A 16,330-nucleotide genomic window follows, 5' to 3' on the forward strand; every position below is an offset into this window, starting at 1 on the left:
GAAATTTAAATCAGTGAAAACTGATTTAAAAAATATTTTTGTATGCAATGGGTGTTTTGTTAATTTTTTATCATTGCTCTTTTAGCCTAAATCTATGTCCTTTCTCAGTATTTTTTAATAGTAATTGCACAACAATATCTGTAGACAAAATCCAAACTGGTTTTAAAGCTATAAAATCCAGGCATGTATATATATAGAGACAGATCTCACATCCCTCTGTGGAAATTAAGAATTTCAGTAGCAACTGATGATTTGGAGAACAAGCAAGTACAGAGTCGTAGAAAATTGAACAGGATGACACGAGTCTCGGTCCTGAGGTAGCCATAGGCAATGAAAGGACAGCTGGGGAAAAGTGTCATATATTAATCAATTTCCCAAAATTCTGGAATTGAACTCCACAAGGATGGGGAAAAAAAAAACAAAACAAAACCAAACCAACCAAAATCAGATCTTCTTTCCTCTGTAGGTTACATATTCTTAATTATTAAAACAAACTACAAGGTGTTCTTTACAGCAATGTTCAGGATACTACAGTTGTGAATTCCCTGCTTTTTTCCTTTACTTTTTCATTGAATGGTCATCAATGACAATGAAATGGTTGGTATTTGTTCAAATAGAAACAAATACTGAAGTAACAGGAAATCTATGTTTGCGGTAAATAATGCAGAATACCTGTTCTTAATTTAGCATTTTTTTTTATTATTTTACCAAAACGGTAGAAGTAGCTTGGAAAACCAGGAAGATTAGTTTTATGTCCATGCCATCATTAGGAAAAAGCACTATTAAGTTCAAAGTTAAAAAATGAAAAATAGATTATTGCTAATTTTCCTATTACTTCGACAGAAGTTTAGTTTAAATGCAATGGCAATCCACAGATGTTACTTTTTTGGGTAGAAAACAAAGAGCAAAAGAGCAATCAGCAGTCTCAACAATGAAACCATTAAGTGCAGAAGCCCAGCACAGTAACTTCAGCAGAGCATAAAACAAACACATCCGCCAGGCATCTCTTTAAGTGGATGCCATCATCATAAAATTGTAGAAGCCAGCAAATAAATAAATAATAACACCATAGTAACACATTAAGTAGCCACATGAACAGCAGCTAAGCATCACCAATATTATGACTTCAGTACTTAACTGATCAAGCATCTAAAATAATACCAAAGGCTTGCAGAAAAGTTGTTCTTTTCCCTTACCTTTGGCTGTCTGGAATATGGATACTTTACCAGGTTACTGGCTGGCTGTTTGCTAGTTTTCTTGAGAGCTGGCTGGCTCCCCTCCAGGCAGACTGCTGGCAAATTTATATTAGTCACTTTCTTCTCTGTCTCCCCTGATTCACTTCCTATGCACATTGGGAGTTTCCATCTCACATTATCCTAAACTTCAGGAGTTTGTTTTCTTTCTAGATGCATTTCTTTTGCATAAGACAATTCACTAAGTAAGCACCAAAGTAGCAGAGGTCAATTACCATCCCATGGAAACAGTAAATCTATAACTAAAATGTCTTCTTGTTTCTCAGTTCTGTAGGTCCACTGTGACTGGAAATAACATTTTTCCAAGCAAAAATATGCTGAGGTGCATTACTTAAGCTGTGAGCTGTTCCATGCCACTAAAAGGCACCTCACATTTACATATTACAGCAGTGAGGGTATAAAACCTGAAATCCCACAGCTTAGCTTTTGAACTAGAAGATAACACTTACTATTCTGAACATTCAACCTGATATTGTGTAAAACATCCTTTTCAATCATTTGCCTTCAATATGTTCTAGATCCCTCCTATCGCCACATAACACCAAAAGCAAAAAAACAGGACTGTTAAAAAAATGTTATCAAAATGGTACACAGCATCACTCATGCACAAGTATCTTACCTGAAGTGTTTTATCAGCTCCACATGATGCTATTCTTTGCCTATCCTTAGAAAAGCAGGCGTGGTAAACTGAATCTCTATGTGGACGAACAACCAGACGGTAGAGATTTTTCAAGGATTTTTTATTTCTGCAGGGTAAGACAGTTGATTTTATATAAGCAGGATTTCCTAGTGCCTTTTTATTATTCAAGATCCTCTATGCAAAAATAACACTTTCACTTATCTCTTGATCAGCAAGCTTTGTAACAAGCAAACCAACCAACCCACTGTGCCTTACCTCTCAGTCTCTATGCTGAAATAATAAGGGAAACACAAAATCCAGCATTCACTCAGAGTTTTCATTGCCCTCCAAAAGTTACAGCTTAGCAATCAAGAAAGATGATACGTGCATGAGAAATTAAATGGGATTCCTTTTCAAGCTTACTCAAAAACACTTGTGAATTTGTTTACAACTTAGTAAACCTACTTCAATTTCACAGCAATGACACAGATATTACCACTAGGTATTTAAACAAAATCCATGTCTATCATTGCACCTCAACCAGAGACTAAGTACAGAATCTAATAGGCTTTAGATGGCCCTTGCCTCACTTTAACAAAAACTGAGAATTAGTAGCAATCATAGTCATCTACTTAGCCAGATCTTAATACAAATATAAGATGTAATAAGATGATTTTTGGTGATGAACAGATTGTTACAAGATTAATTTTTTTCTGGAGTCAAATGAAACAATGTACTTCAAGTTTTTATCATTATCAGTTATAGGCTCCAGGCGTTGCATTTAAATAAAAAAATATTTTACTAAGATCTCAAAGTAACTGTACTTTAGAATGAAAGCAATTTCTCACTGATTCATCTAAGCCAATATTTTTCTTTTATATTTGAGTAGAGGAAAAGTTGCTGGTCAAGAAAGCAGTGAATGCAACCTACATAGCCTACAAACTATTTTTAGAACCCTAGGATGGAAGACAAAACCATCAGTCTCTGTCCTGTTGGTTTCAGCCATGTTCTTCAGTATAAGATTCCCACATCCAAGGTGGAAGCCCTGAACTACCTGGAGATAAACTACCTACTCTTCTGAATTCTGCAACTTCCAAGTGGTTTTGCTGGAATCTTGTCAGTTATGCAAAATGAGATAGCTAAATACCTAAAGAGGAGACTAGAATTCAAGTATGCCGGGATTATTACTGTAAGTACCTGACACAGAGTCATTCTGGTTTGTGATCACCATTTATGGCAGAGATCAGAAGAGAAACATTCAACAGAAGAATCTAACAGACATAAGGTAACTACTAGACTAGGCTAAAAAAATTTAGATACGTATATTTTTCCTTAAAAAACTTAAAAAAAAAGATGAAAAAGGCTAAAAAATATTTAAATAGGAGGTCAAGATTGCGTAGATATTATCACCCTTTTAGTATTTATCATCTTGCTATTTTAAAATACTTTGCAAGTTAACAAAAATACTGTGTACATTTTACTAGAAAACTTTAAAAAGTATTTTAACATACCAATACTTGCACTACAATTTTGTTTTGGTTTTTTTTTAATTATTTAGAGATGTTTCAAAGAATTTTCATCTTTGTATAGTTATTTAACAGGAAAAATCATTGAATACAGAAGTAAAAAATATTCCTCTAGTTATTTCTATGCAATTATTATTGATTTGTAGTCTTGCATATCCAGAGTTCTCCTCCTCCTACAAGTTCTTAGTAATTATGTCACTCTCCCCAGAAAAAAACATTGCAGTTCTTAAAAAGGTCCTTATATTAGACATAAATTGTATTCAGCTGTGCATTATATTATCTTCTTGGATCAAGGGGCCAGTATATCAGGAGATACACTGCAGCTACTTACATCCATTCCAAATAAAATGCTCCTGTTTCTCTTTGAGCATGTAGCTTGGCTTGCTGATACACCTCTGATGCCTCTGGTTGGCAGAGGCCCAGCTGTATGATGTCCGGAAATGGCTGCCGTCCAAGAAGGTGCCCATTTAAAGACAAAAATTCCTGGAAGTTCTCACGTACTATGCTACCCTATGTAAAGAGCAGATAATATTTTGTATAGGAGAAAGTGGATTATTACCTTAGCCTGTTTTGATTTTTTGATTTTCTGTACAACTGATGTTCTTACAGAAGCAATTAGTTCTATTTTTATGTTTAGTTCTTTAGCAAGTACATTTGATAAGACTGAAATATTTCATTATCCTGTTCAGGAAAGTGCATTAACCTTACTTTTCAAATGAAGGATATTGGCAACAGTGATTTACTCTATAAGGAGGCCATAGGAAATAATCAGAAAGACTGCCAACAAAATTCTACTCTTCCTAAAAAGGAGAATACCACATGTACCCACCATTAAGCATTGTTGCTCACCTTAGTTATTGAGTTCCATGGTCAATTACTTGGGCACACAAATACACAAGTTACAATTTGTGCACACAACACAAGTTACATCTAAAACTAAAACTAAGTTTTCTTCATTTTTCTCTTCTCTGAGTTAAAGTTTAATTTAGCAGTGGTTTTAGGTTTCAGTTTTTTAACCTTTCTGTATCCATCCATATATACATACATCCAACAAAATTTAATTTAACATGGAAAAATATATTTGGAACATACTGATCATTTACCTTTTAGTATCATACCTTTTGATCCAGGACTGAACTATATTCTACGTATTCATGTATCAGATGAGCAGGCCCTACCAATTCTGTTTTAGCTTTAATCCAGTCTAGAGAAAACATAAGATCACAGAGTTCCTACAAGAAACAGAAATTTAAGTTCAGATCATGAGTTTGACAACAAATCTCTGCAAAAGGAAAAAGGAAAGCACAGGAAATACACTGGGTATTTCTCATGCTTCAACAGTACAATTGTCTCCAGTTAAAAAACTGAGGCAATTGCCTGTTTTCTCCATCTTACTCAATCAGGTATAAAAATTCTGCATATAGAAAGTCAAGCTTGCTGTTTCAATGCAAAAGACTGCTCTTTGAGATACAACTAGTCAGGGAAGGGATAGGGGTGCAAAGCCAATCTTGACTTTTGTAGCACTCAGGTTCTGTTCCAGTGTATGACTCTGCTACTTGTGGTCTATTGTTCTTCCTAGCAGGTGCTGAATTTGAATGAAAGCGAAATGCCTGTTATAGCTGCATTTAAATAAAATGAAAAATTGAGTTAAAATGCAATTAGAAACTGTGAACAGAATATTAGAATAGAATACACTATTTCAGTTGGAAGGGATTTACAATGGTAATCTAGTCCAACTAGATTTTTTGTGACTGATGAAACCTGGTCATACAGAGGATGAACTTTTAAACACAAATGAGTATGACATACCAGGGAAAACAACAAGCCTTCTGTAGAAAGAAGTAACTAATTCATCAAATTCTCTGAATAAACCCATTTATTTGTACAAGCACACAATAAAACGAGCATGGGTTTTCAAAAAGATTTAGAGATTTCTTATCTAAGCTTCTTCAAAAGGAAAACCACAAGCTATTATTCTACAAAATAAGAAATCTTCTCAAGAACTGATTGAGAAGACACAAAGGGTAGAAATAAAGTGGTCTTCACAACAGAGAGTGATTATTAGCGAGGCCGCTAAAGGACTGTGAGTTGAGTGTTTACCTATCTGTACAAAAGTCTGGGAGAAGAGAGGCTTAAGCTGGAAAAAGCCTGAAGGCAAAGGCAGGGGGTAAGGGTGGGTCAAGAAGGGAAATACTAAACAACAGTCAGAACTCACCTTCTGCATATTGGCACCAGCCATGTGGTATGCTAGAAAGTTATACCAGTACATGCAATCCTCTTGAGATGGGACAGGTGTATTAACTTTGTAGTATTTCTTGTACTGATTTACAATGTTTTTATGTAGCTCCTGCAGTGCAAGTCAAAACACACTTTCAGTTAATACTATACCAAGGTATGGACTTGTTTCAGAGTTCATAAATTATGATTGTTATTAATATTTTATTGTACATAGAACTGAGGAGTAATAATAAAATTATCTCTCAATCATAATACAGCAAATGTAGCAAGAAAAGTTTACCTTCCAAAACTGTACACTTAACCTAATTTATTGTTTAAGACCTCTCCAGAAACATTCTCTGGATATTAAAAAACAAAAGCAAGCTGCTACCCTTCCTTTTTAGACTGAGAAAAGCTATCAAATCACACTTTTCATATTAAATGTGGGTAGCCAACAAAAAACGACCCTTACACAGGTAGATGTAAGGCAAATCTAAAAATGTTCCTTTTCTTAATATCTACTATTTCTGCCTTCAGAACCAATATATTTATTGGGCCCAACTTAGAGGTTCTCTCCCTTAAAGTATTGCCTCTAATTGAAGAAAACAAACAAAAAGAGGGGTAAAAAGCATGTCTCTGTATTAAATGTCCTATTCTGGTAGGGTCTTAAAGCCTTTGGAATCATCAGTGGGACATTCTATCTCCAGATGGAAAGATCTTTGACAGAGAAATAATGGATACAGAATCTTCTCTCAGTTTAGTTTCTTAGCTTCAAGTGGAATCATCATGAAACCATTCCACAGTTTCAAGTGGAAAATAGAAGTTTTTAATTAGTCAGCATTAACCTTAACTGCATTGTGGACCTATTCTATGAAGCTATGCTGAGCACCATTTAATAATGGAACATTTTCTGAGAATGCCCAGTTTTGGAAAGTAAAGTTAGCATCAAATAAATTACTCAATACCCTACCTGAAGCTGGTTGCGATTCTTCTCTGTAAGAAAGTCAAGTTGAAGATCATGTAAATAATAATGGAATGACTTCCCGTTACGATCACAGAACAACAGTGATTTGTTAACAAATTCCTGTAGTATATCTTCAACTTCTTCGGTTTCCATATCCCAAAGAATACAGAGAACCTACAAAAGCACATTAAGCCAGGAAAGAATCAGAACTAAGGGGTAATATGACTTGTATGAATATCACAGAAGTCTACTGATTAACTGACAACAAAACACATGCTAATATAGACACACAAATATAGGCACATTACAAATGGTAATAAATTCATTAAGCTACCAGTTCTTCCATACCAAACTTTACGACAGATAATATAAATTATCCCATCTTTTGTCTATTTGTGCTGAATTACAGTCATCTTACGTTTCATGTAAAGGAGACAAATAATGATAAAATAATGGACCTGCCCTGCCCAATTTAGCAAATATCATTAAGTTGTACACAGGGTAAGTTTCGTGCAGCAATTACTAAATTTTATTAGTTCTTATAAGTTATTGTTTGTATCTCACCAAAAATGATGGATTGCTGGTATTACCTTGGTGGGTACTCTAACATCTTTTGGGAAGATAGAGAGGTCTTTATAGTAATCTTTATAATTGTCATTCAACTGCTCAACACTTATGGACATTGCTTCATCCAGGGCTTCATAATCATAAGAAGAAGATTTTCTTATTCTTTTAAACTGCTTATTCTGCAGCTGTTTGAGATAGTATTCCCAACGATTAGGGAAGTCTCGTAATAATGCACCTATCAAGGATATCACAAGAGGAGAACCTGATGGAAAAGATGGAATTAATCTTAGAGATTTTCAAGGAACACAATACAATAGTTAAGTGGCTGAATAAATCGGGTAATTTTCCCAATACCTTGATTAAATTCTTGAGGTGTGAAAAACAAATAAAACATGTCATCCTTATGGACATCTACAAACTCACCAAATTTAAGTGTAGTTGGGGAACAGGGGGAAGATACACTGAAGAAAAATACTTGGAAATCAACAAGACATTTCTGTTTAGTTTAAAACAAACAAACACATTTAATAAAAACTTGTGTTTTACTTAAGGCATAAGGTATTAAAGATGTTCTCTCTTCCATCTGTAAGTCAAAATGGAGGGGAAAAAAGTAGATCCAGGGGTAAACACTACATTAAAGAGCTGCAAGTATACCTTTGCATTCCCGTACAAGGCAGTTAGCTTGTTCTGGCAGTTCCGATATTTTCATATTCACAAATAGGGATAAAATCTCCAGTCCTTTCTCATGTGCTAGCCCACTTTCCACATGAACCTCATATTTATTGCCTAAACATAGAATATAAAATTCAAATATATAAAAAATCCTATGGAAGTTAGTATATTTCCAAGTAAAAATCTGGAGTAAACAACCTGGCCCATGGGTATTTTATAAGCTTAGTATTAAGAGAAGTATAAATGCTACTCATCAGAATCAAGCTTGCATTAGGGACACAAAAAAATTAGAATACAATAATTACAAATGCATTATGGGCATCTTCCAGAAGTGACTGCTTACAAGCACAGTGTAAGTCTAACAGCAGTAGGATCACACAGGATAATCTATCTCGTTGAGAATCATTGCACTCTTCAGTGTAGAAATGTAACTTTCAGGATAACACGTAACATTTATTTTAAAAAGATCATAAGGTCTTACAAAGTAGAATTCTACAACTTTGCTGCTTCTGTACAAGTTAATAGAAATAAACTCTATCAGATTCCTTTAGAAATTCACAAGAACAAATTACATACATATACACGTACAATTCATGATGCAGAAGATGAAACTGTTCCTTACCAGCCACAGCATCTGTTACACTCCTGTCCCTGCTGGTGATAAGAATTTGACATTGATTGTCAAATGCTTTTAATACCCAGGAATCCCAAACGTCATCCAGGATCAAAAGAGATCTAGTGTAAGAAGAAATATTGCAGATTTCAGGTCAACTATTAATGCTAAAACACAGTATTGCATTTTAATAATCAAATAACATTTTCAGAATTTACAATAGCTACAAATAGTGCATAAACAATAAAGGTTTGAAAAATATTTGCACTAGTAGATGCCAGGAAAACCAAGTATTTAATCTGTTTTTCAAGACATCAAATACCATAAATGAAGAAAAAGGTTGTATGGGGCTAGATATGTATGGGGCAATTCTGCTTGACACAGCCTAGTGATAAGCTTTTTGGAAGAAACCATTTCAGTGTCCTTTTGACTCAAGAGATTTCAGTTTTGTTGTTGTATCTTCAGAAAGTTTTATGAGACTAATCTTGTAAAGGAATTTCTTCGATGCTGAGACTCTTTACGTAAAGAATACAGTGTTTGAATACAGTGACTACGTGTTCAAACCATATGGGTAGTCATATTTGTAGGTTACTACATGGATCCTCACAAGACTTCCCTCACCTGCCTGTGGCTGACAAAGTTGTTCCTGAAAACTGCTTTCAGAAGATTGGTTCCAAGGGAGCAAGAAGTCAAAAAGCCTGGTTGGCAAACAGATTTATGAAAACAAATACCACTTATTTCCATTCTGTGTGTTTGGTGGAAGAAAGGAAGTTGTTGATACCAAATCCTACAAATTGTTTAAATGTACTAAGCTTTGGGGGTTTTTAAGGGGTGGAATTTTCAGCTACATTAGTCATTGGTTAAATTGCCCAATTTGCACTGAGGCATGCCAAGACTTGCACATTTTTCTTCAGCTAAGTGACATTTATGCTATCAGTGCTTATAAATACAGATTTTATCCTTCAGAAACAAGTGCATACACATTATATACCTGGAAGTGTTTTTCAAATCTTTTCTTTGAGAAAGATATTGTTTTCCACGACAAAAATGCCAACGTTCTTCTACTCTATGTCATCTATAAAGATCACAAGGGTGGAGTACTACTCCTGAGATATCTCACTTAAGTGCTGACTTGTTTAGTTTAGTACAGATTTTCCCAGAGGGCAATGAAATCCTCAAGAAATAACAAAAACTATCGCTCAAAGATGAAAAACACTTGTGTGTAAGGAAAAACATCTGTGCAGTAATTGAGACGCTGCTTGATAAAATCGAGTCACTTTTCCTGGAGTTTGAAAACAACTAGCTTCTTGAAGATAACAGATTGTTTCATGAAAACCTGCTTTCACTTCAATAACTATAGACTGAACACTTTAAAAGACATCAGCTGTTCTGGAAAGGAAAAATTTTCTGCATCGATGCACACCCTTTTACTTCTCGCATCCCTGAAGCATTCTACACACACAATGAGAACATCTGAAGTTAAGAGGAATTCTTATTTCCAACTGTTCGTTCCAACCTCCATTATTCAGTGACTAATAATTTTTCAGGTAATTGTGACTCCTGCACAGCTGGTTAACATATTTTGTTAGTAGGCAACTTATTAGCCTACCAAATGTATTCATATCTAGGACAACCCCACACTTGTTGCTCTATATAAAGAAACAAGCAGTCTAAACAGTTATACTATTTATACTATACACCTGCCTCTAGCATCTATTTACCCATTAGGGTCTGTAGATTCATTTGAAATTACTCTTTTACTGTAGGCAACTCATTAACTTAGAGCATATGAAAAGGAATCCCTGCACAAGACTTAAAATTCTACAAGAACTGTAAGCTTCCCCTTGAATAATACTTCAAAATTATCAACAGCAAAACAGGAAGCAAAAAGTGGAAGAGTTAGGAAATATATCTTTTTTTAATTGCACACCACAGAGACATGTGACCACAGCACAGACATTTTAGATGATTAGACAAAAGTTATTCTGCCACATTTTCTCAGTTAAAAGAATAGGGTTTCCTTTTACTGACATCACCTGGGATATTTGCGTAGCATCAGCAAACGAAGACGATCTTTAGCCTCCTCAATGTTAAGTGGTGGCCTTTGTGAAAGGGTAGAGTCATGTTCTAATCTACTACAAAGATTCTGGAGTTTTATTAGGAGCCCTGCTTTGTCCTGTTTTCCAACAGAAATCCAATGAACTCCTCCTGGAAAGTAATCTGACAAAAGCAGTATCAGTCATGCTATACATTTAAAATCAGAAATCTTTGATAGCAGCTTACAAGAACAATCAATAACTCAATTTCAACTAAAATATGGAAGTGTAAAGTCTATTGCAGGCCAACCTTTCAACTCTGCCATTGAAACAAAAGGAAGGTTCTACAAGACCATTACTTTTTATTATTAAAGGAACAGGATCTGCAGGACAAGTTCTGACAGAGAATTCACACTGCCACTGATGCTGTTGTCCCTCCTATCCAACATGCCTTCCTGACTGTCCCTTGAAAATCCCTTCTGCATCCATCTTCCTGCTAGTTTCATTCACCATGGTTTTTTCACCCTCTATTACTGCAGTTCAGAACACATAATGTGAAATTTTCACAGAATGTGAAAATCATCTCAAAACAGAGAACAAGAAGGCAGCTAGAAGACACTGGTGCAGCAAAGGATGATGTAGCCTCTATCCCTAAACTATGTTTTCTAGTGCCCAAGTCTCACTTTCTCCTCCAAGTGTCCTGTGCAGGGAAAACCAAAAAAGAAAAAGTTGGGTTTTTATCACGTAAAGTAATATTAGTGCAAGCACTCCACAAATGCCTGCCTTTATTAAAATGTATGTGAAAGTCTCAGATCAAGATTTTTTTAAACTCAAACAGCAAGGGCAAGAATACGAGAACTTTAAAAACAATGTCCAAAAGGAATATAAACTAACTATGATTATTTTGCACTAATAGAAACAGCAATTTCAAGTTAATTAAGGATGCATCTACTCCCATAAGCAAAAACAATTAGAAAGTGAAAAACTATTCAAAATATTTTCCCATAAATTAGTGAAATACTTAGTGGACCCAAAGCACTAAATGGTTATAAAAGCTGTAAGCTGCAAGCACACATTTCACAACCACTTAAGGAATTTAGAAGCCCAAATCTCAGCTACTATCAGGATGACTTAAGCTACTTTGCCATATATGTCCAGTATACATATGCCTGTAGTAAGTCCTGTAAAACCAGATGTTTTTCTAGAAGTACCTTCCAAGAGCTGATGATCTCTCAGAGCTTCTGCTGTTAAAACAGTCTTCCCACAACCTGCCATTCCATAAACTGTGACCCAGCCTGGATCACTTCCCAAGCAGCAGAGGTTCTTTTTAATAGCATCTACCAGTTTTGGCCGAGTGACAAACACAACTGGTCTCTGTGGCACACCACCTTCACGGAGAATTGTCTTAACTAAAGTCAAAAACAAGACATATGAAAACAAAAAATAATTTCTGATTGTGATATTTCTTCAAACCAAAACAAATAACTCCCTAGTCCACCTCAAATAACTAGTGAGTTCCCAGTCCCAACTCATGTACTTTACAAAAGCTCCAAAACCTAATGGGAAGAAGGAAAAAAGGGGAGAGGAAGAAGGGAAAAGGGGAATGAGGGAAATTCATGGAAAATTGAAACATGGGGAAAAAGGGAAATGGGAAAAAAGGAGTAAAGAGAAAAGGTGTGCTTTTTCTGGCCACTGCTGGCCACCTCTCCTGTGAAGACAGGCTGAAAGAGTTGGGGTTGTTCAGAGAACAGACAGAAGGCTTTGGTGAGAGCTTACAGCAGACTTCAAGTACTTGAAGAGCCTGCAGGAAAGCTGGGGAGGGACTTCTTACAAATGCATGCAGAAATAGGACAAGGGTGAATGGTTTTAAACTGGAAGAAGGTAGATCTAGGTTGAACATTAGGAAGGGTGTAGTGAAGGGTGTGAGGGTGTAGTGAAATGAGGCAACCAGGTGCCACTAATTGCCAGGTAGTGGGCATGAGCTTGTGTTAAGCCCACCTGTGCCTGATTAGGGTGGGCCCCTACTGGGCATGAGCAGGATTAGGGGGCCAATAAAGCTCACACCTGAGGAAGCCAGAGGGAGGCCACTTTTGGAGCAGTAGTGCTGATCCAGGCTGGTCAGCCCTGAGAGCGTTAGACTCAGAGCACTATTCGTGAGTTTCTCCTGGAACACCTGGTTGGACCTTGGAGCGTCGTGCCCTAAAAGAGGTTTGTCTTGCTACATGAGGGTGGTGAGACACTGGCACAGGTTGCTCAGGGAAGTTGTGGCTGCCTCCTCTCCGGCAGTGTTCAAGGCCAGGCTGGATGGGGCTTGGAGCAACCTCCAGTGTGAGGTGTCCCTGCCCATGGCAGGGGGGGTGGAACCGGATGATCTTTAAGGTCCCTTCCAACTGAGACCATTTCATGATTCTATGATATGTGCAGTCATATTATACTTATAGGCTTTGGGGAATTTCACCCAGTTAATCAAAATTCTACATGTCCGTGACACTTCATAAAATCCAGAGTGACAGCATCTAGTCATATCCAATTAGAAGGTTCTTCCCATTAGAAACTATTGATTTATTCTATGTTAATCAAAGATGATACTAAGGACATTATAGGTAAGTTAGGAACTTGTGTAGGTAAAAAATATGGTGAAGAGAATTAATCAACTACAACTAGAAAAAACTATGTAATATAGGCTGAGAATTTATAGGTTACTCTTCATGTGAAATGTGAAAATTTTGGAGACTACAACTTCTTATGTTAGATTCAACTTCTTTAATATATTCAAATAAGAAAGAGTTTCTCTTTACAATAAAAACGTTACAGAGAAAACTGACAGCTTCAGGCTTCCCATCTTTAAAATAATTACTAAATACGAACATTTTCAAGACCTATACAAGTCACAACTGCTGTAATTCTCCCGCCACTTTAAATACATTAAGTAGAGAAATACTGACTGCTACACTATGAAAACAAGTGAAGACACCACCTACTTGTTTTTTATAGGAGGTAACTTAGGAATAAAAAAAACAGAATTTTACTTTCAAGCATAGGAATTGCTGCAGCTACACTGACCGTATGAAGTCATTCCATCCACTGAACTCTTTCCATTCCCAGAGGAGATGGCAGGGATGCCATCCTGAAGAAGAGCAGCAAGATCTCTGTAACCTTCATGAAGCAGTGCATTATAAAAGGATCTGTATGAATTATTGTCTTTTGTAAGAATAATGTTTATTAGCATAGCTGCTCGCTCCTTCTGTGTATTCTAGAAAAAACATTAAAGGAGATGTTATACAAAACTAAAACCTTAAAAATCACGTAGTCTGTTACTTTGTCAATTGAAGACTGCTTATAGTTACAGAAATAGCCTTCACCTTAACATTATGAAGTACAATAAAAATGGTGTGCTGGGCATACACTTAAGAATTTGCTGAATACAGGAATGATGTAAACAGAAATTACTGTCTTTAAGCAGAATATGTGAGTGGACTAGGAAGATAAAAAACATATAGAGATGATACCTGTTGTTTTACTCTCTCCTCCTCCTGTAATGTTAGTACTTCGTCAGAAATCATTCGATCCATAATGTAAGAGGTCTTGATGTCTCTTTCCAGTGCTTGGCGATTCATAAGTAAATAATTTCTACTCTTGACATCCATATTTCTGCTGCGTGAAAGAGAAGAGGAGAAGTCAAGTCAGAATGAGAACATAACTTAAGTCCAAGGATAAAAGTTCTAACATAGCTGCATTTGTGGAAAATACAATGAATCTTAGGAAAACTCATGCTACAAAATGCAGAATGGAAAAAAAAAAGAGTTGTTTTTTTTACTTTCTATCTTGGTATAGACACTTTCATACTACTGTTAAATTAATGTAATTATACTGCTTATGACTCACTAGTCTAGCTTGGCTGGACAGTACAGCTGCATCAAGAAATCACTGAGGAAATCTAATATTCCTTTTCAACAAGGTAAAAAAAAAAAAGGCATATTAGTAGTTAAGCTGTAATAGTTCAGAGGCTACTGTGAATATGAACGCTATCTTTGAAATATTACTTAGATGTCATTTACTATTACATTTAATAAAAACATCCATCTGAGCTTTATTACAGTTAACCTGACCACAGTATTTCTCTACTTGCTCTACTTAGAGGCATACAAAGTAGGTTTAAAAAGAATTTAAATCTTTAACAATTAATTAGACTCATAATTACACACAAAACTTATGTGCTCACTACATGAACAGAAGTGTTCATTAAAAAAGTAGAAATGTATGGCTAGTTCTGAAAAAACAAACAAACAAAAAACAAGTCCTTTTCCACATTTCTATGAATTTGTTTGTGAACACCTGCCAATTAAACAGTCACAGTCTGTGAGAGCTGCTCATATATTAGGGACATGCTAACTGTCTCCACACCTACTACATCCCTCAACCTTTTTAAGTCATTGGATCCTGTGTTTAGGACAACAGGATGAGAAAGTTGACTGGTCATGATTGACAGCACCGGGCAGAACTACAATAGAAACTGAACTCCCTGTTTACCAAATCCCATGAGATAAACTCAGTGTTGTCTTCAAGTTCAGGACTCCATGCAAACACCTTCAGTTTTAACACGATGGAAGATGGAGCATTAAACACAGATAACTGCTGCGCTATACCGTCCTTTTCAGCACCTAACTATATCATAGAATCATAGAATGGTTTCAGTTGGATGGGACCTTAAAGATCATCTAGACCCAACCCTCCTGCCATGGGCAGGGACACCTCACACTGGAGCAGGTTGCTCCAAGCCACATCCAGCCTGGCCTTGAACACTGCCAGGGAGCGGGCAGCCACAACTTCCCTGGGCAACCAGTGCCAGGGTCTCACCACCCTCACACTAAAGAATTTCTTCCTAATGTCCAACCTAAGTCTACCCTCGTCCAGTTTAAAATCGTTACCCCTTGCCCTATCACTACATGCCTTTGTAAAAAGTCCCTCCCCAGCGTTCCTGTAGGCCCCCTCCAGGTACTGGAAAGCCACTATGGGGTCTCTATGAAGCCCTCTGTTTTCCAGGCTGAACAACCCCAAGTCTCCCAACCTGTCTTCACAGGAAAGGTACTCTAGTCCCCTGATCATCTTCCTGATGCTCCTCTGGACTCACTCCAACAGCTCCAAAGAATTGCCAGGAGACAAGGTGACAACTGCTCTCTACCATGTAAATATTTTCCAAAACCGAACAGCTGCCCGAGAATCTCAAATGATCGAAATTATCTCCCTGAACTCAGTCCTGCACAACGACCAAAGGCTCCGTCGCCAATTGCAAGTTCCTCCACGGAGCAGGTCCATGGCTGCCTGCACAAGAGTTCACCTTTTCCTTTGCTCCCTCCTTCCGGAGCCGGGGAGATGCAGAGCAGCTGCCGTTGGATAAAACCGCGATGAAGTAAGTGCCTCTTCCGCAGTACTGACAGAATTTCCTATTTTCAACGAAAATCATGTGCCTGGAAAAGTCTTCCTCCCTACCTTTACCTCACCGCACGGCTTAGGAAGGGGACATGAAAGCTCACCAGTCGAAATACGTTCAGGTTTGAAAAAAATAATAATAATCCACACGTGAAGCAAATACAAGACGAAAGCACCCCGCAAACACAGGGTATAAACACACCAAACAAAGGGTTACCTCACTCCCAGGCACGCCTAAGCAGAGCCGCTGTTTCAGCCGCGGGGAGAACAACACAGAAAGCGGAGCACTCAGATCAGCCGCCCGCCGCCACCCTCCACCCCGACGCTCTCCCCCTAGGATTCTGCCGGGACACCTCCGTCACTTCGCCCCGAGGCAAAAAGTGGAAGCCGCCGCTGAAGTCACAACCTCATGGCCGCCGCGACGAAACCACCC

General features: G+C 37.1%; 1 protein-coding gene across 7 annotated transcripts in view; it reads right to left on the reverse strand.

Annotated features, from left to right (window-relative positions):
- The window catches only part of APAF1 (apoptotic peptidase activating factor 1), a 35,280-nt gene that overhangs the window by 18,691 nt on the left and 259 nt on the right, over positions 1-16,330 (reverse strand). For 3 of the 7 annotated variants that reach the window (XR_011729951.1, XM_071764263.1, XM_071764245.1), the window contains exons 1-13: positions 16,115-16,255; positions 13,977-14,118; positions 13,531-13,720; positions 11,679-11,876; positions 10,468-10,651; positions 8,441-8,553; positions 7,801-7,932; positions 7,170-7,408; positions 6,586-6,753; positions 5,614-5,745; positions 4,517-4,630; positions 3,730-3,908; positions 1,873-1,999 (exon numbers count right to left, since the gene is read on the reverse strand). Coding sequence is in view for 6 of the 7 variants with exons in the window: in XM_071764263.1 (XP_071620364.1) it covers positions 1,873-1,999; positions 3,730-3,908; positions 4,517-4,630; positions 5,614-5,745; positions 6,586-6,753; positions 7,170-7,408; positions 7,801-7,932; positions 8,441-8,553; positions 10,468-10,651; positions 11,679-11,876; positions 13,531-13,720; positions 13,977-14,114 (1,914 nt within the window). In the remaining variant the exon portion in view is untranslated. Of the gene's footprint in view, positions 1-1,196; positions 1,289-1,872; positions 2,000-3,729; positions 3,909-4,501; positions 4,631-5,613; positions 5,746-6,585; positions 6,754-7,169; positions 7,409-7,800; positions 7,933-8,440; positions 8,554-10,467; positions 10,652-11,678; positions 11,877-13,530; positions 13,721-13,976; positions 14,119-16,114; positions 16,256-16,330 lie in introns of those variants that run through there. The other 4 variants (XM_071764270.1, XM_071764255.1, XM_071764286.1 and 1 more) reach the window with 3 other exon arrangements.

This window comes from Heliangelus exortis, chromosome 1, assembly GCF_036169615.1.
Source record: "Heliangelus exortis chromosome 1, bHelExo1.hap1, whole genome shotgun sequence".
In the NCBI taxonomy this organism is placed as follows: Eukaryota; Metazoa; Chordata; class Aves; order Apodiformes; family Trochilidae; genus Heliangelus; species Heliangelus exortis.